This window comes from Nannobrachium achirus, assembly GCF_963921795.1.
Source record: "Nannobrachium achirus genome assembly, chromosome: 6".
Lineage (NCBI taxonomy): Eukaryota > Metazoa > Chordata > Actinopteri > Myctophiformes > Myctophidae > Nannobrachium > Nannobrachium achirus.
The window spans coordinates 29,901,312-29,923,786 of NC_137815.1; the positions used below are offsets into that span (position 1 = coordinate 29,901,312).

General features: G+C 41.6%; 2 protein-coding genes across 2 annotated transcripts; both read right to left on the reverse strand.

The window, feature by feature from the left end:
- Positions 1 to 3,480: 3,480 nt before the first annotated feature.
- gnl3 (G protein nucleolar 3) lies at positions 3,481 to 18,403 on the reverse strand. Its single transcript, XM_080727579.1, has 15 exons — positions 18,354 to 18,403; positions 18,074 to 18,132; positions 16,585 to 16,728; positions 15,560 to 15,673; positions 15,388 to 15,468; positions 14,481 to 14,610; positions 13,821 to 13,924; positions 12,324 to 12,474; positions 11,470 to 11,557; positions 11,001 to 11,178; positions 10,475 to 10,617; positions 9,612 to 9,748; positions 6,852 to 7,006; positions 5,957 to 6,029; positions 3,481 to 5,620 (listed from the first exon to the last, which is right to left on the reverse strand). Exons 1-15 carry the CDS (start codon positions 18,364 to 18,366, stop codon positions 5,469 to 5,471), a joined length of 1,722 nt encoding a protein of 573 aa, XP_080583705.1. The 5' UTR covers positions 18,367 to 18,403; the 3' UTR covers positions 3,481 to 5,468.
- Positions 18,404 to 20,386: 1,983 nt separating this feature from the next.
- LOC308286511 (1-acyl-sn-glycerol-3-phosphate acyltransferase epsilon-like) lies at positions 20,387 to 21,484 on the reverse strand (the record flags this gene model as incomplete). Its single annotated transcript, XM_080727553.1, has 1 exon — positions 20,387 to 21,484. One exon carries the CDS (start codon positions 21,482 to 21,484, stop codon positions 20,387 to 20,389), a length of 1,098 nt encoding a protein of 365 aa, XP_080583679.1.
- Positions 21,485 to 22,475: the final 991 nt, after the last annotated feature.

Sequence of the window (22,475 nt, forward strand, 5' to 3'; positions counted from 1 at the left end):
TAGCCTGTCCAAACAGAACAAGCACATAATATCTATTTCTCAGTCTCAAGTTTAATGAATTTAAATTTTGGTGAAAACTCTTATATGCACTGATTTATAGTTTTTACAGTAGCAATAAAACAAGCAGCGCTATAGATGATACACAAAGCCACAACCAATTAAACCTTCTTCACTCATTTCCACGTGGCTTCTTTTGGTGAAGGGCCGATGTTACACATTGTGTTGTGTTTATATTCTGAACTGAAAGGAATAAGCTGGTAAGACTTTCGTTATTTTCTGTGCACAGGATCTAGAACTACATGAAGATGAAGAGCTGCATTCCTTTAATTATTCCATTGGTCATAAAGGCAAGAAGGGGACACTAAACTGTGTCAGACGCCAGACCATTTTGGAAGCACTAATGACATGCCCAACATTTAAAGAGAAAGCCATAAAGAATGAAGGAAAAGAACTTGTAATCGTGAGAGGTAAACCTGGTAGTTTTAAAGCCATCGCCCCACACTTTCCATGCTGTTTAATTGATAAAGAGGAGCATCTTGTAATTATATATCTAAAAGCTAAGAAAAACGCTCAACGCATAAACCGTGTACGGGTCCGTCCAGGAACAACCCGAAACGACCTAGTTGTTTTTCATGTAAAAAAAAGAGATGGAATTCTGGTGAGCAACACGGCCCTGACAACAAAACATGCTGAGTTACTTAGTGTTTATGCATACAAAATGGAAACGATCCAGGAAGCTCTGAAACGGGACGGGCGATGCAAAAGTCATGTTTTTTCGAAACTCAAAGATATAAAAGAACTTGACACAACCATTAATATTTCCAGTCATGTCATTGATGATCTTAATGGCAAAACATTCAAGGTCATATTGGATGAAAAGCAGCCAAATGGTTCAGTTCCCAGTTCTAGTACCAATACCAGTGCACCTAGTACCAGTTCTAGTACCAATACCAGTGCACCTAGTACCAGTACCAGCTCCCCACAGCAGTCAGCAGCAGATGTGCCAGTTAATACTGACAGGCCAGAGCAAACAGCAAAACAAAAACCACGTCCAATTGCAGATTCTGAGAAAATCCTAGCTCTCCTGCGTATACAGTTTCCAGATTTAGTCGAGCGCATGAAAGAGCGCATGGAAGACACAGAAGGAAAATCAAAAACTACCGAAGAGCTCTTCCGTGTAGAACATGGAAAGAGTAGCAAAATATGCAAGACAGTGAAAATACAGAGGCAGTTAATGGACCGGGCTAACTGTGTTTGTCAGGTGAGACTAAATGGGAATGCTCTAGGGAGTGGCTTTCTCCTGTTTGATAATTATGTCCTCACATGTGCTCATGTGATCTATGACGATGAAACAAAACATCTCAGGCTGCCGCTCACAGTCTCTTTCGGTTTTGAAGATCTAGATGTTCAGCCATATTCAGTGCCAGTGAAACCTGAGCCAGTTGTCTTTGAAAAGCTTACGGATGATTCAGAATGTTTTCATGATTTTGCTTTGTTGGAGCTTGACTCAGCCCCTAACCTAAATGGATTGTTAAAAGACATTGCAACTTCACCTCACAAGGGTGGAATCTGTATTATCGGACACCCAGATGGAGGAGTGAAAGTGACAGACCCATGCTTTATTATTCCTGTTGATGACCGTACAAAGGTTGTAACGGATCGTTATCAAGACGTTCGCTTGCAGCTCATTACTGGTCAGTACTTTAACTTTGCACCCCTGGTTAATCAAAGCCCATATTTGGCATATGATTCATGCTTTTCTGAAGGGTCGTCTGGCTCTCCTGTATTTGATGAGTTATGTAATGTTGTTGCAATGCACACAGGGGGCTATGCCTATAAGACCCAGGGAAGAGCCCAGAAAGAACATCCCCAGAGTTTCATTGAGTACGCCCAAACCTTGTCAGGCATTCTACCCAGAATCATCATCCAGATAGTGTACAGAATGAGGTTTGATGTACTGGAGGCATACCTCCACTACACCTCCATTCACAATATTGACACATGTGACAAAGTGAAGGAGGATGTGAAGAGAATAGTGGAGAGACAGAATCTCAATGAATTTGAAAACCATCTTAAAAACTATGGTGGAGATTCTGAGAAAATCATGGAATTCATCAAATTCTTCTGTCCACAAGACGAGCCCATGGAGATTGCTTCTTCAGGACAAGGGGTTGTAAACACGTCCGATTCGTGTCCCTGGTGAAACAAGCAATGTCCGTGGCAAAAGTTTCAGATTGAGGGAAAAAAAAGAGGAGAAAAGAATTCCCCATAATGTAAAAAAAAAAAAATGTATATAGGCTACTCTACACACAATCCAATCTTTTCTTAATTCATCCTGTATTAATTTGTGTTTATGTTGGGTAAACATGTCAGCGATGCGGCCAGGATCAGTGGCAACTATGCCACTGTAGCAAGATAAACAGCTGTGTTAAAACTATGCGATTGTGGCTCAAAACTGGAACTATAAGAGTGGATCAGGAGGAGATTATTTGGACCAGCAGAAGCAGAACTGTAGAAACTGAATGGTGGGTCGTGTCTAGGACCACAGAACTTGAGAATAGTAGCAACAACTAGTTTCTTCAGGACAGGAGCGCCAGTGAATTCGCACCCAGCATCAATGGTGGTGTTCAAATGGCACAAAAAATGGGAGTCTGGCGGCGTAGCCTACAGACAACATGGTTGTAATACGAACGCATGAAAAAAGGCATGTATCACGCTTGCGCATCGCAAAGCCAGTAAAGATAGTCTAAACTAGCTCTCTCTCTCTCTCTCTCTCTATATGCGTTTCCTGTAAGGGAGATGGTCTTTATATATCACCTCTATGGATACAGTAGGGATTTCCTGTCAGCATACGAATAATGTATTTTACACTGCAATTGTATTTGTTGTATTTCTGTCCTTTTATAAAGTTTATCTTTATCACTCTGTGCCTTAAGGAAACGTGAGACAAACACTGTTCAGGGGACTGGCATGGTTTATTGCTTTCTGCTATATTAATTTATTTTAGTTTTAAGCCATACTATGTTTATATCTTCATCTTATGTTCTTTCTTAGTAATGACCAGAATTCAGAATCAAATGAAATGTGATTTTCATAGGCAGCGTATTTTGTATGCTCTATTATATTGTGCTGAAAGCCAAATAAATGTGTCTTGTCACTTGTCACTTGTCATCCTTGACTTGGTATTTGAGATGTGCTTCCTTTTTCACAACAGTTCTGTTTTCTCCTCTTGTTCCAATTTAAACATGCAAACTTATTCAGTGTTGGACAGTGAAATATTACAATTAGAGGTTTAATTAATCGTATGTTTACCTCATTTCACTTTTTTGAAAAACATCTTCCTAGTATACTATAATACCTGACGATCATATTTTAGGGGGCGGAAAATCATGGCACCCCATCTTTAAGCTTTGGGAAATGGTGGCACATGGCAGTGTAAGCTTAATGATTAGCCCAAACATTAGGGTAATAAGGAACAATTTATTACACATTCAAAGTATATACAATGATCTGCATGAACACAAGTTGTAAGGGCACTCGAATGATGTAAGAAATTACCTCTGGACAGCTTTTCACATGCAGTGAGTACACAACCACACAGTGTACAGGTGTTGCTTTCAGGGTTCAACAAATTGGTGACAGCATGGCTCATGATGAACACTGAACTAGATTACAACTAGGCAGTCTCATCCTAGCTCCTTTAGCCCAGGGTTTCTCAAAATTGTTTTTGCTCAGGTCACTCCACAAAATAACTATCAATTATGATTTTATAAATTTCTTTTAACACATATGGTGCCAACCCCGAGTTTCCCGAGTTTGTATTGGTACCACCGCTGTGCCAACCCCGAGTTTCCTGAGTTTGGGCCGTTTTTGAAGATTTTTTTTTTCAATTTTCTTTTTCAAAAATGTTTTTTGGACCTCCAGAAATGTTAGGCATGATCGCGATCGCGAAATTGCATGTTTAACCCCCATACCAACCCATTCTTTCAAACATGGCAGCCATGTTTGTTTACATCTGAAGAAAACATAATGGCTGATAAATCATGAATGCCTGAACGGATTTCCAAGCAGATTTTTTTGTTTGAAAGCTGTGAACAGTGGGCACACACGTGGTGCATCATCTAGGCATGGGCGTGCACGATCCGTGCACTATAAATTACATGGAAGTCTATGGAGACCATGGCATCGCGGGACATTGAAGAGAAAAAAATCATGGCATGTTTCACTGAGATCCAAGCAGTTTGTTCAAATTAGCCAAAACGTTTACCTGGGAAACGCTTGAATTCTGTAATGTCTACAATGCTTTTATAATCTCTTTTATAAGAGATAAAAAAGATGAACAAAAAACACTTCTGTACAGTACAGTACAGTACAACACATGCACAGTGCACTCAAGTTTCTCAATCAACCAGAGCCATTGGTATATCAGATACCAATGGAGCTTTCAACCAAACACCTAAACTCCAAATGTTCCGAAATGATCTATCAGGGCATTTTACTTTTTCTTGTGGGGTGCACAATTGCATTACCCGACAGCTAGCTGTATCATTCATGGGACGTCTAAATATTCTTTTACTTCAATATTGCCGAATGAAAACCGTTGGATTCGTCAGTGCTCTGGGTGGCCAGAGATGGTGAAACAGAGGGATGGGACTTGAGGATGTGGTGGGGGTGTGTACTGTGTGTGGATGACTCCTAGAAGGTTACGTAGAAGGTATGTTCTATTTGTTAAAAATGCATTTTATAATGGTGCAATGTTGTCTCACATTTACACTTCACGTTTTGCTTAATTTGAGTTTTGACAGCCTCTGACAGACTTGAAACAATGAAATGTACTCACATCTGTAATTTAAGTGTTAAAAATTCAAAAGCTTGTAGATTTGACTTGAGCACACAAAAGGTGATTTATCTACACAAATGTACATTGAATATTGATATGTGTAAATTGACATGTGAAGTCACAGAATAAACAATTGATTCTTGTGAAACTGTCAATCTACCCTTCTTTTTTGCAGACTTCAAATTCAGATTACATGTGTGGATCACAGGCCATACTGTAGGTTCAAATTCTTGAGTGCTCACATCAAATCTGCAAGTTCTCAAAATGTCCAACATATCTAGCAACATCACAAACTGCAGGTATCCCTTTTCTTTACATAACCTTTTAGGAGTGAGGATAGAAGAGCACAGAATAAGGACCTGAGATGCAGCCCTGGCCTCAAACCACTAAATAAAGGATGCAGTTCAACCTGCCAGGACAGGCATTGGGCTTACAAGCACCGTACATTAACACTGACAGACCTTTATTTGATCCTGCCGTGCAAACATTCCGGTGTTATCAGGTTAAGAGCAGGTCACATTCTTTTGACAAGCACAGCACCTGCCTATGACCACACTAATAAGGACTTTAAGAGTGCTCTGGGCATTAAGTTAAGAGTTCAAAAGGCTGTACATAAGAAGGGCAATGATCATTTGAAATCGGTGTTGAAGTCATAGGCATCAGAGTCTGTCTTGGTTGTAGTGAGACTGATGACCTCCACAGGGACAGACTGGAACTGCACCACCTTGGTTAGGTCCACAGGGACTGATTGGACTGGGGTCAATTCAGGGACTGATTCATCTGGAAGAGAAGACATCAATTATTTAAAAACACAATCAAATGTTAGCAAAGGTAATCAATTTATCGTTGAAGTCATGCAGAAACCTAATTTCTCAGTTTTAACGTTTTGTTTTTTCGTAAATGGATGCCCCACATGATCACACTAGAGCGTCACACATCAAAGTATCAAAAGTAGATATACAGTACAAAGCTCAAAATGTTGCACATATTGACATGTTTAGAGCATGTAGATCTGCTGCTTTTGAATTTTAATCCTGAAAAGGTAACAGTTTTGGAAATAAGAAGTTTCCATCCGACAGAGATGATAATATCTTTACATTTTCAAAGGTTTTTTACCTTCTTTGACTGAAGTCTCCTGAAGTTCCTCCGCTTGTTCCTCCTCTTCTGGTTCTTCCAGAATATCTTCAAGCTGAAAAAGGTGCAGCGCAAATTAAAAAACCTTTTATCACTTAAGCTGTTTTTTGTTTTTGGAAAAGCCGTATATCATACTTTTCCAAAAACAGCATATCTAAAAGCTCACAACGTGCTGTAAATCATCTGCCATTATGATTTTGTTAACTAATTCGGCCTATAACATGCCCAAAATAGAGACACCAGGGTTAAAATACCATTTATTAAGCACAGATTGCCCTCAAAACAAGGTCTAAACCAGCAGGATCAGATTATTGATACAATTTTAGACTTCATTGATGGTCAAGAGTTGGTTTTATCATCATTTCCTTGCTGGTATACTATGCAGTCTATTGTGTGTTTACTATGAATGACAGCAGATTTGCCTTCATGCAAATCAGTGTTACATCTTCAGGGGAAAGTCCTGTTCTGGCGAAGCCCGAACTGGCGAAGTGGGGATTTGTCTCCTACCGTAGCGATCTGGCGAATCGATTGTCCACGACACTGCAAGCGGCGCGAAGGCCAGCGGACCTTGGTCCTGCTCTTCGCCCCCGAGCGCCGCAGGCGCGAGTGGCCGCGAAGAGCGGGCCAGGGCCGCGCGGCCGGCGGAGCGCCGCGCGAGTTACGAAGCCGTGGTGAATGCAATCGTTATATTTATGCCCAGGCCGTAAGGCCTGGGCAAGCGCACGATAAACGCCCTGTCCAGAAGACGTTCGCCAGATCGCTACGGTATCGGACATTTCCCCACTTCGCCAGTTCGGGCTTCGCCTAAAAGGTACGTGCCCATCTTCAGCTAAGCTACCCTTGACCCAACGCTTGTAATTCTACTTAATGTAATTACCCCTTCGTTCTTCATCTCTGACTCTTGGTTATTGTTCATCTTTGAATCCTTCTGGATGGTTTTCTCCTCAGGGATGTCGGCGACACTTAGCAGGCCAGCGGACGGGCCTTTAGTCACGAAGCCTATACTACTGGCCTTGTTAGGACACCTCACATCTGAAGAGGGAGAAAGAAAATCATTATGTGAAATAAATCCAGATGAAATGATAGGGGTTGTCAAGTAGCACAGGTCACAGTGTTTACACACAATCCCATTCATGAAGCACTTATTACCCTCAAAACGAGGTCTAAACCAGCAGGATCAGATTGATACGATTTCTTCATTGGCTTTGAAGTCAAGGTTTTATCTTCACCCCAAACGATTCCAGACAATTTCCTGCAGATAATTGGGTGACGCTTCCTAGCATCCCTATAGAGCAGTGGTTCTCAACCCCCCCCCCGCAACCTGACGAGCACTAATCCCACGACCATAATAGACAGCGAACCTCTTCAATTATTTTTAAGCATCCTGCGCGATAGAATCACATTTACACTGCATCTAAAGACTCCACCTTTTGCACAAAAATCGTGCATTTTTACCCCAATGTTCCTAGCAGCTTCTCCTGAAGCTATTGTATTTGCACGATGCACACTTTGTAGAAAAGTAATGTGTGGGTTTAGTATGCAAATCTTTCCCCAGAGGTACTGCCACGCAATTTTCGTCAGCAAAGTATCAGGTTACAGGGACCGAGAGAGAGAGACAGAGAGAGAGAGAGAGAGAGAGATGAGGGGAGGGAGGAGGGGGGAGCAGCTAGCTAACAGCGTGCAGCAACGGACGCGAGCGAGCGAGAGAAAGAGAGAGAGAGGAGGGGAGAGGGGAGCTGCTAACAGCGTGCCGTGGAGGGACGCGACAGAGAGAAGAGAGAGAGAAATGAGGGGAGGGGATGGAGCAGCTAAGCGTTAACACAGCAGACCTCTCTATGAGCAGTACAATATCTAGAACAATATCTTCATTGTTGGTGTCAAAACATGAGGAACACATGCGTTCAGGTACGTCCCCGAACACAGACCAACAAAAGTAACAAGTAAAAGTACTCCAGCCCAGCCTTCTTCACAATGATCAAAGAAAAAGTCGCCAATTCAACAAGTAAAAGTACTCCAGCCTTCTTCACAATGATCAATGGACAATGATCGCCAGCAATAAGGATTGGAAGAAGTGTTGTTTTCTACAGTCACAGCTGCCGTTGGATCCACTTTCATGAAGCAATGTTTTGGTGTGTTGACTCAAAGCCGTGAAAAGGAAACATGTCAGACAGACGCAAGGTTTATATGCTGTTGCACACGCACGCGTGCGTGCACACACAGCGCGTATGGTACGAGTCCATTTGGTACCAGAGTGAAGTTTTTCCGCGGAATAGGACTGCACCATGCTAAAAAGTAAAAGATATCCCTGCCGTCTCTCTCTCTCTCCCTGTCTCTCTCTGTCGATGTCAAGCTGTGTTTGTGTGTGTGTGTGTGTGTGTGTGTGTGTGTGTGTGTGTGTGTGTGCGTGCGTGCGTGTGCGTGCGAACGTACTGGGCTGTTACACCGCAAATGTTGACCTATAGAATCTGGTGACAATGATTGCGTTCACTGCATATAATATAAACAGACGTTAATAAAGTATTGGTGAGGCGATGACGTGGTGTAGGCCTATACTGTTCTCTCCAACCCCCCTCCTCCCTCCCATCCTCCCTCCATCCTCCCCCCATCGGTAAAAAAAAAAAATGTGTAGGAAAGATTTGAGTGACTGTGAAAGAACTTTCTCCCAATGTAAGATTAAGACATCATACTTTATATAAACCCTATTATATTAAGCCTAAACGGTTCTGCCGCTGTGTAGAACTGTTTTTAACAGTTTTTTACTTTAAAAGTAGGACCCCCAAAGGAGGACCATACAGATGTATTTAGATGTATTTCCTTTTGATTTTAAATCACATTTCATTTGTACATTTCCTTCATAAATACAGGGAAATACATATACATTTCACCCCTTTAAGACAGTTTTTCAGTTGCTTGATTCAGATTTAGATATTTGATATTAATTGTATTAGACACACCCCTTACAACACATTGTTACTTCAAACAACTTCACACTTTGGAAACAAATGCCTATTTAACATTGATGGCAACAACATTGGTTACCTGTCCACTGGACCTGTATTCGTCTGCATGGATTACATTGCATATATATATATATATATACAGTGTGTATATATATACATTTGTTTAAATCTCTGTGGCAAAAAATAGCGGTCGACAGAGATCTCCATATATGGACAAATCAATTTGATTGCTGGTATACGGTGAGGGCCCCCGGAGGGGGCCCGAGCTCTAGATTTGAGGGCCCCCGAAGGGGGCCCGAAATTCTAGTAGCACTAATAGTTGAGGCATTACATTTTGTATAACACGGTTCTATAGTGAAAATAGTCGATCTACATGTTCACAGCATGTAGATCGTCTATTTTCCCAATTCCTTCCTCTAATATTTGACAATTTGACCAATGTTTAATTTCCTTGAGTTGTCACTTAAGTGTGCAGATACCCTCTATATACACTTATACTGTATGTTGGTTAGTTTACTGTTGAGTGAGAAAACAATGTTGCACATTAAGCTAATCATCTGGGGACCCCCCAAAGTAATGTGGGGACCCCCCTGGCCTGGGGCTCCCGACCCACAGGTTGAGAATCACGACTCTAAATGGCTGTTTATTTTGAAATGTTAAGATAAAGAACTGCGTACCCTTCAGAGTCTCCTCGTTGCTCTTCTTCAGCTTGTCCAGATCCCAGGCCTTCTGCATCTCAGCCACCAGGGCTTCAGTCAGATAGGGGGCGGGGCTACAGCTCTCCGGGGCCTTACAGTGGTAGCTCAGCTTCGCTCTGTCAACAAACAAACTTTAGATTTTTTTTACGATTCTGAATGAAGAAGTTAAGAAACCCCTAGGCCTAGAGTATTCAAATGTGGTTAGACTTTCCAGCACAATAAGTCATAATTTAGCCAATTACACTGCTCCAAACTAGGGATGGGACGATATATGAAATGACATGTCACGATTGTGGCAAAGAAAGAAATATTGCGACAAATGACATCACCATAATCAAAATATGCTTAAAACTTAAAAACACTTGAACCCCCCCACAGCTTCCCTGTTCTGGGGGAGAATGTTTGCCAAAAATAGCAGATCTACAAGCTCAACACGTTGCAGCGTGTGTAGAGTGAAATCAGAGCGTGCCAAATGTGCTCTTTTACAAGTCTGTTTTAAAAAGTATAAAGGGTTTAAGTTGGACTGAATTTGCAGCTCAACAAAAGGCAGTATATGACGGAGGACAATTTCGCGATAAATTCACATCTCCACAATCCGATTATTGCGAGCGTTTTATTTTTTAATCACTATAAACGATAAAGATTATCGTCCCATCCCTACTCAACACTGGAAAGCAGCCCTGGCAGCAACGCATTTGGATCAGAGTTGGATTAAAAGTCTTCATTATTGAATCAAGACTACAAAGTGTTGTCCTCATTTCCAATGCTGATGATGCACAAGCCAACCATGGCCACCCAACACCCAACCCTAGAGCGCAAGTTAAAGCATTTACACGACTCACCCTGTCCAGTCATTGAGGAAAGCATCGGCAGCCTGGTCCGTGTTCAGGACCCCACCCTTAGACATATAGCCACGTTTCTTAGCAAAGAGGCTCAAAAACTCCTGATAGTTTCTGAAGTCTGGGATGTTGTACTGGAGCATGATCTGAAATATACACATGCGAGTTTAACTTACATCTGACATTGCTATTGTATTAACTTGAGACTATAGTGTTACACACAATCCCATCCATGAAGCACTTATTACCCTCTAAACAAGGTCTAAACCAGCAGGATCAGAGTTAGAACAGAAGTCTTCATTTGTACGAAGTTAAGGTTTTATCATCATTTCCATGCTGGCATGCAGGAATTATATATCAACTTGATGAAATTTTTCAATAGCAAAAGTATGAAATAATTAAGGCCCCTCCACCTTGGGCCCTAGTGACTCAGTCCCACTTCCCCCCCTTGTGACACCCCTGGTTCTTGTCACATTGTTTGAGCAGGTTCTGACCTGGTTCTTGTCACATTGTTTGAGCAGGTTCTGACCTGGTTCTTGTCACATTGTTTGAGCAGGGTTCTGACGGCCTCCAGAACGCTGTCCTGACCCTCCTCCACCTGCAGGCTCCTCAGGGCCATGGAGACCGGGGGGTTGGAGGGAGACGCCACGATGCCTGGGCTGTCCAGGAGCTTCACCGTCCTGGAGATGTGCACCTCCTGCATGTTCCTGGAAAGGATAACGAGATTTTCAGGATAAACACATGCAATGTTGGCTGCAAACAGGGTTCTACGTGGAATGGAAATCAATATGCTGTTCAGGTAGATTCCCACAATCCCATGAAGAACTTATTATCCTCAAAACAAGGTCTAAACCAGCAAGGATCAGAGTTAGAACAGAAGTCTTCATTGGTACGAAGTTAAGGTTTTATCATCATTTCCATGCTGGTATGCAGACATTTTGCAGACAGTTTCTTAGTTCTTTCTTCTCCCGCACAATGTCAACGTAACAGTAACTCACTTGGTGATGCCTCTCTGGACCCCAGCCATGCACGCCCGGATCCCCTTCATACTGTTGACCAAACTGCTCTTCCCCACGTTAGGAAAGCCTGGGGATGGAGGGAACAAGAAGCATAGCAAAAACAGTGATGAAGCAACACATAGATGCAGCCATATTTGACCAGATAATCCCTATTTATACATGTATGGTGGTGTGGTGTGGCTGGTATGACTATCTACTACAAGCTCACACCACGTCGCTTGCTTGTAGCTCAGCTATCTTAGAATAATGGATGTGGAGCTAGAGTATATAAAGTTACATTTCTTCATCAACATGTACACTGCGTGGGTATATTTGGTGTTCACAACACAGCCTTCAGCTCCGCTATAGCGTAACAGAGCCAGTAGGCTGCGCTGTTTGTTACTTTAGGAGGTTAATAACCAGTTGAAGCAGCACATCAGCTGATCAACCTTCTCAGTCCTCCTTCACAAACACAGACATGACACTCTAAAAAAGGGTCAGACGCGTGTTAAGGGTCAATTTAGAACCCCATCACAGACCTCTGAGAGTCCTTGGACCCCACTTTGAGAACCACTGAGTCTAAATGTCTCAGTTTATAGTAAAATAGCAAGTGAAGAGTGCAGGTAAAGCTGCGACATGCCAAAGCCTAACCACTTGTGCAAGGACGTGCTGCGATTGGCCAGTACACTTGTTCAAGGGCGCGCTCCGATTGGCCAGTAGCCACTTTGAGAGGCAGTTGGGGCAAACGCTCACAACACCACGTCACGATTCTGTGCCAATCGGGGCATAACTGGAACGGCGGCGAGTCTGCTCAAGCAGGGCGTGGGTTTAGGCTTCAGGAGAGGGATTCTTACCAACGACACCCACTTTGAGCATGCCTTCTTTCTCTATGGAAGCCAGGTAACCCTCCAGCAGCTCCAGCAGACAGTCGTTCCCCAGACACTGCGCCGCTCGAGATTTGTCCAGAACTCCATTCTGTGCGGCAAACCTGTTTTTCCTTTCATTCTGAGTAAAACAAAAAACAGAATGAGAAAACGGTTAATGTTGACATGCTAGAAAATAGTTTAAGTGCATTTGTATTGCCGTACAATGTCCATAAATTTCCAGGCAAACCCAACACCCCAAACCAGACTATGCAGTGTGTAGTAGGACCCCAACGTAAACAAACTTTCTTGGGTTTAAATCCTCTTAGTAGACCTTGTATTTGAACTGTACTGTCCTTTTCCTATGCAAACTGCTAATACAGTATTCAATAGTAACAGTAAAACAATAATATCAGACTATAAAACTACACACTTCAGGGTAAAACATTAGCAGAAAAGGCAACAAGTTAAATACAACATTGTACACTACACTGGGTGTTCACAACACAGCCTTCAGCTCTGCTATAGCATAACAGAGCCAGCAGGCTGCGCTGTTTGTTACTTTAGGAGGTTAATAACCAGTTGAAGCAGCACATCAGCTGATCAACCTTCTCAGTCCTCCTTCACCAACACAGACCTCAGATGTTTAACAGAATCTTTCTTTAGCCGCAAACCACCAAAATGCAAAAACACTAAAGAAGGGCTATCTATGTGCAAGCAGCTATTCATGGACTTTAAACCCATTTAGACCGGGAACGCAACACTATTTTTTTAGCCATTAAAAATAGCGGATATACACGTATATCTGCTATTTTTCTAAACTCGAGTGTCCAAGTTCTTTGAATATTCTTTACCCGATTCTATAAATGTCCTCTAAATCCTCTCCAAACACTTTCTATGTCAACGGTTCATAAACTTTTTGATGTCAAGGACCCCTAGAATTATATGTATTTGGCTGCAGACCCCCGTTGCGTAATATTAGGCATCAAGGATATTTTAGTTACAAATGTTTGCTTTAAGAAATATATATTCAAAGAATTACACACATTTCAAAAATAGCAGATCTACAAGCTCGCAGCACAGCACTCTCCGCCACACTGCGAGCTTGTACGTATATCTGCTATTTTCAAATAGTTAAAGCATAAATTAATGGTTAAAGTGGTTAAAATCTAGAGTGACATGATGCAGGGCTAAATGGGTTAATGTGGCACCAATAAATAAGCACATTGTTTTCTTGCATTTCATAGCTTCCTGTCTTTTTCAGTCAATTCTTTGAGTGCCCGTTTTGACCCTTTCCAACAAAAATAGTTGATCTACACTCTGATCTTGTATCGTTTTCCATGCAACGTCATTGTACGACAAAGTATACAATAGGCCCTTAAGTTGGTTAAGGACTATCCTCTCCCAGTCTACGATTCTCAGAATGAATCTGTACTGTCATGATAAATACATCCAAGCGATCACTGAGGTAAGAGAATGGAGGCCCACCACTGTTCTGTCCTGGAGCTGTATCGCCGCCTTGAATGCCAGAACGGGAAACTCCTGCTGTAGACACTGAATCCACCTCTCCACATTGTCTTTTGGGACCAGATCTAAAAATAGAAGATTAAAAACCATTTAGGCCTAGAATTATTTAATGCTTTAACAATTGAAAAAAATAGCAGATATACAAGCTCACAGCGCACGCTGCGAGCTTGTAGATCTGCCATTTTTGAAAAATGTTTTTTATTTTTTGGTAAGTCTTTGAATATTTTTGAATATAAGCGAACATTTGCAACTCAAATATTTGCTTCTGGGTGGTCCCTGGAACAACATATTTTGAGATGGGGGTCCGCGGCCAAATACATGTAATTTGGGGGGTTCCTTGTTTGAGAATCACTGATTTAGAAAAAAGATTTAGAAGACATTTACAGAATAGGGTCAAAAATATTCAAAGACTTGCACAAGTCTTGTAGATCTGCTATTTTTTAATAGTTAAAGCATAAAATAATGTTTAAAGTGGTTCAAATCTAAAGTGACACAGATTTGCGTTCAGGTCTAAATGGGTTAAAGTCAAGTTACAAAGAAGATTAAGATGAGTCTACAAAACTAGCACACATCATGACAAACCTTAATTGTTTATGGTTACAATATCTGGCATCCATTTACCTATTTTAGTTAAAACAAAGAGCAATTTCTTGTTCTTCTGAAGCGCAGCCTCCTCCAGCTGTGGGCACCTGTAACCCAGGGGGTCCCTGGCATCCAAGACCTCCAGTATGACGTCAGATGCTTCTATGACCTGAGAGAGGCGGTAGAGTTCAGTTTCAAAACGATCAATGCTCACAGAAACAACTGAAAAAGCAGCCTGGCAACGCATTTGGATCAGAGTTGGATTAGAAGTCTTCATTATGAGATCAAGACTGTTCGCTTTTGTCCTCATTTCCATACTGGTGCGCAGGCCTCAAAACAAATCAGGATTATTCTAAATATACATTTCTGAACTATTCTTCACCCATTTTCAACCTCATCTTCATGTAAGGGTCCTCAATAGTAAGGACCAAATAATATCAAGATGAATGAAAATGGTTGATGACTTGCTCCTTTAAGGTCAAAACTTAGTATTCTATTGTTTAGAAATGAATATGAACTTTGCTTTCTTTGCGGTCTGAAATCCCCTCAACAGGTGTCACTTTGTCAATGTTTGGAAAGTCCTTCAAATATTTGGAATTTTAATCAATAAAATAAATTTCCAAATTATTCTAACAGACAAAGCTTACAAAAATGATTTGGAATTGCTTTCAATTTTATCTAAAGCTGAAAAATACATGCCCGTTGAAATGCATTTGTAGATAGATTTACAGCACAATAGTAATGTATATCAGAACCTTTTGCATTCATACAGACACGTATGAATGTCAAAACGACTATGAAAGGACTGGGGAAATATGCTCCTATGATCTGTATCATCCACTATAAAAAGTAATATTATAGAAGTGTAATCAGAATCACGTCAGATTCTGTCCTCTAATGAACAAATCACTTGATGTAGTGAAGTGATAAAAACTGATCGTCTTACCTTGTTCACCTCTGAACAAATAAACTTTTTTGAACTTTTGTTTGCACTCTTTTTCTCTCTTTCTACTTTCTTCTTCTCAACCTGTGAAAAAAGAAACCCAAGTGAAATTCAAAACTAATCCAGTTACATTCATTCCAATTCTTGACATCATTTCAGTCTTTTTATCAATTACCGTCCGAGCCTTCTTGGCCTGGGGCGTTTCTTTATCATCTGAAGACCCCTTCCTCTTGTTTTCTGCCCTTCTTTCTTTTTTGGCCTGCTTCTTTTTCTCCTTTTCCTCATCAATCTGTGAGAGATTATTCATTATCATTATTTAGTCAGTAAGTACAACACCGGCACGACTCCCCATCAACTCCCACACGCTGTAGTGCACAGTAATTTAGTTACCAACAGTCTTGTAAGGCAAAAGAACCAGCATTCATTAAAATGATTGCTTGATTGAATACCTCATTAACAAGATTGTACAGTCAAAGATTTCGCTAAACGGGATAACACTATCTCATTGCTCACACACTGAAACTGAAAAAGAAGCCTGGCAAAGCATTTGGATCAGAGTTGGATTAGAAGTCTTCATCCTGAAATCAAGACTGTTCGCTTTTGTCCTCATTTCCATGCTATTGCACAAGCCTTAAGATATTCAAAGAGCAATTCCAATTATTATTTTCTTAACCCATTTAGACCGAGAACACATTATTATGCATTATTGCCTTAACCATTATTTTATGCTTTAACTATTAAAAAATAGCAGATCTAAAAGCTCGCAGCACACTGTGAGCTTGTATATCTGCAATTTTTTTAAGAAATCGTGAGAAATCTGTGCAAGTCTTTGAATATATTTGACCCGATTCTACAAATGTCTTCTAAATCCTTCTTCTTAAATCAGTGGTTCTCAAACTTTTTCATGTCAAGGACTCCCAAAATTACATGTATTTGGCCGCGGACTCACATCTCAAAATATATGTTGTTCCAGGGACCCCCCCCCCCCCCCCCCCCCCCCAGAAGCAGAGATTTGAGTTCAAAGTTTGCTTTGAAAATGACATATTCAAAGATTTGCACTTATTTTCACAATCTTTTCAAAAATAGCAGACCTACAAGCTCATAGAGCTTGTAGATCTTCTATTTTTCAATAGCTAAAGCAAAAAATAAATAAAAGGTTTCAGCCCGACAGCAACAGCATGATGATGATGATGCCCCTACCTTCATTCTCCTCTGTTCTGCTTCTCTGAGCACCTCGTCTTTAAAGGGGGCGCTGTTGGGCACGCCCAGATCCTTCTTGGTTCGCATGTGGCTCACTCCTTTCTTTTTGGCCTCTTTTCGGAGTTTTTTGTGATGTTCCTTCACCTGAAAATTATCACAACAAATGATGTCTTAATAGTTAATACATTAAACGAGTCTCAAATAGAGACAGTGGGTGCAAACTCAAAGCTCATGCAAATAACTGGGGGGGGGGGGGGGGGGGGGGGGGGGGGAAGCCTGGCAACGCATTTGGATCAGAGTTGGATTAGAAGTCTTCATTGTGAAATCAAGACTGTTCGCTTTTGTCCTCATTTCCATGCTGGTGCGCAGGCCTCAAACAAACCAGGATTATTCAAAATATTAATTTGCGAGCAACATCACCCATTTACAACCTTATTTTCATAATTAATGGTCTTCCCCTACACTAAAAAAGGCTCTAATTCGTTCTCCAGCTATACCACCAACACGTGGAACGCCCTACCGCAGGCCTTAAGGAGTGCAAATCCCTAGCCTCCTTCAAAATTGGTCTGAAAAGTCACCTTCAGACGGATGCTACTCGAGACTTGTAAATAAAGTAATAGACTAAGCCCCCTTCTGCCCCCCCCCCCCTTTCTGCTTTATTGATGTTATCCTATGCAAAGTACTCTGTTCTATCCGTCTGTCTTTCAATGTTCTGAGATACATAAAGTGGTTCTTGTGTAAATAAGCCGTAAAGCTTACTAGGATCTCATGGGATGGTGTTTTCCTCTGGTGTTTCAGTCCGAGTGTATCAAAGGGTGCGTTCGGAAATGCGCACCGGACTGCGCGGGCGTTTATCGTGGGCTTGCCCAGGCCGTAAAAATATAACGATTGCATTCACCACGGCTTCGTAACTCGCGCGGCCGGCGGCCTTCGCGCCGCTTGCAATGTCGTGGACAATAAAACGAGCGCACCCTTTGATACACTCTGACTGAATCACCAGTAGAAAACACTCTCAGGATCTCATTTTAGTTGACCTTGTACCAGTGATGTCATGAAATTGTACTTTTTCCTATTGCAAAGTTCTAATAAATTCCTCTTCTACCAGTGACATCATTGTAGACAGTAGACCTATTTATGAGCATCAGTAAATACATATAACGAGAAGATTGAAAATAGTTGATGTGCTCCTTTAAATTAAAAACGGTATGTAGGCCTACTGTGTTGATGAATATATATTAATTAATATGAACGTGCTTTCTTTGCATTAATCTTGGTCTTAACTAGTCTAAAAAGTCCCCTAAAACAGTTGTCATTTCAGCAAAGTGCTCCAAATATACATTTTGATATGGATTTAAAAACTAAATTCAACAGTATTCAAACACATCATACATGGTGCAATGCTCTCAATTGCATCTAGAGCTCTATACATAATACACACGTGTTGAAAATCAGCGGAACCAAATGGGTACACTTTGTCTGGTTACTTTACCTTCTTCTGTATCTTGTACTTCATGGAACATGATATCCTCTTGCTCGCCTTCTTTAACTCTAAACACAACAGTGAAATTAGTCAGGTTGGTGACATTCATGTTTAGATCATGACGGCTGTTAGCAGCTAAATGCTAACAGCACAACGTAAACTATTAGTGCCTTAACGCTCAAACTAAAGCACTTATTGGGTTCCTTTGAGCATGCAACACAAACAAGGGATAAAGAATAGTTGAAAGTAGTGTTTGTAAGAGTCATATAAACAGATAAAATGTACTTACTTGGTCGCTTCATGGTGGATGTGTGTGTGATGGACTCCTGCTCGTACAACTGCACGTGGAAGAGTGGAGTCTGTGGAGGAGAAACTGCATCCGCTTACTGGTCCAAGGATTGTGTTTTCATGTCGCCACCTAGTGGACTGGAGTGAGTTTGATGTGATAACTTATAATATTACTTCACAATATCGACTGTTTGATTGAAGTATTTATTAGAAGTTTGCATAGGAAAAACTAAAAGGTACAGTTTCATGACAGCAGACAGTTCACTGGTACAAAGTCAACTAAAAGAAAACCCAGGTAACGAGGTAAGTCTTGCGGCTTATTTCCATCGAGATCCTTCTCTTTATAAACTCATATAACATTGAATGACAGACGGATAGAACACGTAGATATTTATCAGAAAAGCACTTGTAAACAAAAGAACAAAAACAAACAGCGCAAAATAAAAGTTATTTACAATAACAAGGAGGGTCAGGGGGAGGGTTTAAGGGCGGTTTAAAGGATGTTAGGGAAGGCCTTCGGTTGGGCGTTCCACATTTTAGTGGTACACTATAGAGTATAGACCCTTTGTTTGAGCCGAATCTGGGTTGTACGTTAGCCTTACATTAATTCTTTCCTGTAGTAGCTTCTGCTTTGATGACGTCTATTAGACGTCATCAAAGCAGAAGCTACTACAGGAGAGAATTAATGTAAGGCTAGGTTGTACGTGGTCTGTGGCGCTGTCTCTGGTAGTGTTGTAATTGTGGACATCCTTGACATTTAGGAAGTATTTTGTCAGGTACATGGGTAAGTCGGTGGTGTAGTGTATCTTGTACTCCAGGCCCATTGCAGAAGCTGTACTCTGTCAGCTACCGTAAGCCACCCCACGCTTATATATAGTGATAAGCTAGACTAGAGAAGCTTGAGAAGGAAGGCCAAGCAGGACCCTAATCAGTTACTTCACATCGACTGTTGGTATTTTATTTTTATTTTTTTGTATTTTTTTGTATTTTTTTTTATCATAGTAAATCTGAATGGACCTTGGACAAGTGCATTTTACAATACAGTGATGCATGATTATAATAGTCATTGTCAACATTTTGCTCAGTATACTTTTGTGATAGGCTATTTGTAACAGAACTTAAAGTAGCAACCATCTGCAAACCCCAAAGACCAGGCGTTGAACTTGAGGTTATAGGGCACCTTCAGTTACTGCCCCCTCCCTGTGGGACGCACTCCTTAACCCTACCATCCTTCATAAATGCCCCCTAAACCCACCTATTCAGAATTGCTTTCCCCAGCTAACCGTCCCAACCCCCGGCCCCTTTGTTTTTACTTTTAGGAAATTATTTTATTCTTTTACCTAATAAAGTTGTATTTCTCTTTTATTCGTTTCCCATGTAAAGCGACAAGTAAAAGCGCTATATAAATCTGAGTCCAGAATGAACAGGTTTGTTCAAAAACACAATATATATGCTGAATTCCAATCCGAAGGGTTCGCACTTTGAAGTGCGCATTCGAAGGGCTATGACGTCACTGGGCCGCGCCAAATAGCAATCTACAAGCTCACAATGCGTTGCGTTGCGACGCATTGTGAGCTTGTAGATCTGTGACCAGTGACGTCATAGCCCTTCAAATGCGCACTTCAAAGTGCAAACCCTTCGGATTGGAATTCAGCTAAATGTATGTCACCTCATGTCCATATATGGTCACTCCAGTCCAGAATGAACAGGTTTTTTCTGTCCTGTACATCCAGAATATCAGTCCAGAATGAATAGGCTTTTTCAAAAAGCAAAATGTGTGTATATTTTTTTTTTTTTTTTTTTTTACCATATCAGGCAGCAAATCCAGAGAATGCAAGTGAATAAGTAGCACAAGCAGCTAAGCATCTCTCTTTCTCTCCATTTAGCTTAGAGTTGAAGGTAGACGGTGAGGCAGAGGTATGGGATCATCTCCAAGTCTTTACAAACATGGCTTTGCTTCGATATCACTCTCGTTGTAGTCTAGGAAAACGGCAAGATGTTTCCATACCTTCTGTACATTCTTTATCTTGTTCCTCATGGACTAACATGCACCCAAAGCCATCCCAGGACTGTTCCGTAGAACCAGGTCCTGGCATATAGTTTCCTGCCTGATTCAGTAAACAGCAACGGCAGTGTCAATGCTCCCAAGATCATCACTGATGGTACAGTCTTTGTGATGCTTAGTGGAGAAATGTGGGTTTTGCCAGGAAACTTGCATTTTTTGTCTGCATCCTCAGATTCATAGAAAGTGGTTAGAAGCCGGTCTTTAACCTCAAATCTTTCGTGCAACCACCTGCGGAAAAACACAGGCTCCTGAGGAATCTCCTTGATATCCACACGTTCAAAGTGTATGTGGACTCTGGGGCATTCTTTGCACAGGAATTCTGGCATCGATGGAGCAGGTCGTCTTTGACCAGTGGCAGTCAGTGTCCCCTCATATGCAACCGTGACGTCGTACACAGCATCCAAGTGGTCTTTCATGGCCTCTATGGCGACGTGACAGGCTCTCATTCTGGGAGTTAAAGTGTGCTTCAAAACAGCCAGTCCTTCCTTTGCAGCAAAAGCCTGACTGTCGGTGATCACATTCTTGAGTTCTGGATTATACCGGGTTCCTTCTGGGAAGATGACAAGATACATTGGTGTTCCTGCTTCAGTTTGAGTGAGCAGCTTCTTTTTCATGGCCCTCACATCAAACCTTGCACTTCGTTTGACATAAACACCTCCATGCTGAGAGAAATACCATCCATACAATGGTAACCACTTGAGTCCATCTTTAAGAACGTATCTCACATGACCAAGGGCCTCCTGCCTAATGGCCAACATGTCAGCAATTATCCAGTCCGCTGTACACTGATGATTTGATAGGTAGACAACATTCTCTTTGTTCTTTGGTATATCTCCATATATAAGAATATCCACCCCTGTGTAGTTTTCAAAGAAGAACAGGACCATGCTCTGGTAGACACAGTAGAGCCGGTCGTCCATCCTATGATACACTCTGGCAGGCAAAAACGTTGACAGCAACTTCCAGAGGACCCATGACAGCAGGTAGGCTGGTGCGGTCCCCAGCATGACCGTGGCCGGGAACCAGTAACGCAACGAGTACGTGTGCACAACCAGGGAAAGCAGCATCTTTTTGGTTCTCCTCCTCCTCGCTCAACCAAGCTAATAAAGAAAGAAAAAAGTGTGGCCCACTTTGTTGCAACCTCCACGAGGCACCAGAACACCCTGGACAGGATCGACAACGTGTACACTTTTGTACAGTCTATGGGTTTGCACTCTGACATCATGCTCTGACGTCACTGTGATGACAGGGGAACCACTCTAACAGAATGGGTTTGCCACTCTGACATCATGCTCTGACGTCACTGTGATGTCAGGGGAACCACTCTAACAGAATGGGTTTGCCACTCTGACATCATGCTCTGACTTCACCGTGATGTCAGGGGAACCACACCAACAGAATCCCTTATTTATTTATTCATTCATTCATTCATTTATTTGTTTATAGCCAGGGGGATCTTCTAAGTGAAGTTTGTGTCCAGCTGTCTATTAATAGTAATTAATAGTAAAAGTTACTTTTGTTCCCCCTTCATTAGGGGCCAAGCACCAAGTGCGTAGCCCCTATTGTATTGACTTTTTCTTCTGCCGTTTTTTGAATAAACGGGCAAATTATCTCTATGGTGCTGTCGCTTTTTATGAAACGTGACAGAATGGTAGACGGTCATGAATACCACTATTCTGAAGATTGACTTCCATTTTTCAGAAAGGCGAGGTTTCTGATTTTTCTATAAGACCCCGCCATTCTGAAATCAGACAAGTGTGAAAAGTGTAATAGCATAATAGGTGTAACGGTTGTAATAGTGCAATAGGCGTAATAGTGTATTAGGTGTAATAATGTAATAGGTGTAATAGTGAAATTGTGTAATAAGTGTGATTGTGTAATAGTGTAATAGTTAATAGGCAGTGAGTGGAGGTGGATTAAAGTGGGTGCAGATGGGTGAAAGTGGGTGGAGGACGTGCATGGTGAAAGTGGAAGGAGATGGGTGATAGTGGCTAGAGGTGGGTGGGTGTGTGGAGGTGGGTGGGTGGGTGAAAGTGGATGGAGGTAGGTCAAGGTGGG

Coding starts and splice junctions, on each gene's coding strand:
- gnl3 (XM_080727579.1), bottom strand. Junction 11,179..11,469: donor GTCCAGAGAGGCATCACCAA/GTGAGTTACTGT, acceptor TATCCTTTCCAG/GAACATGCAGGAGGTGCACA. Junction 9,749..10,474: donor TTCCTCAATGACTGGACAGG/GTGAGTCGTGTA, acceptor GTTTGTTGACAG/AGCGAAGCTGAGCTACCACT.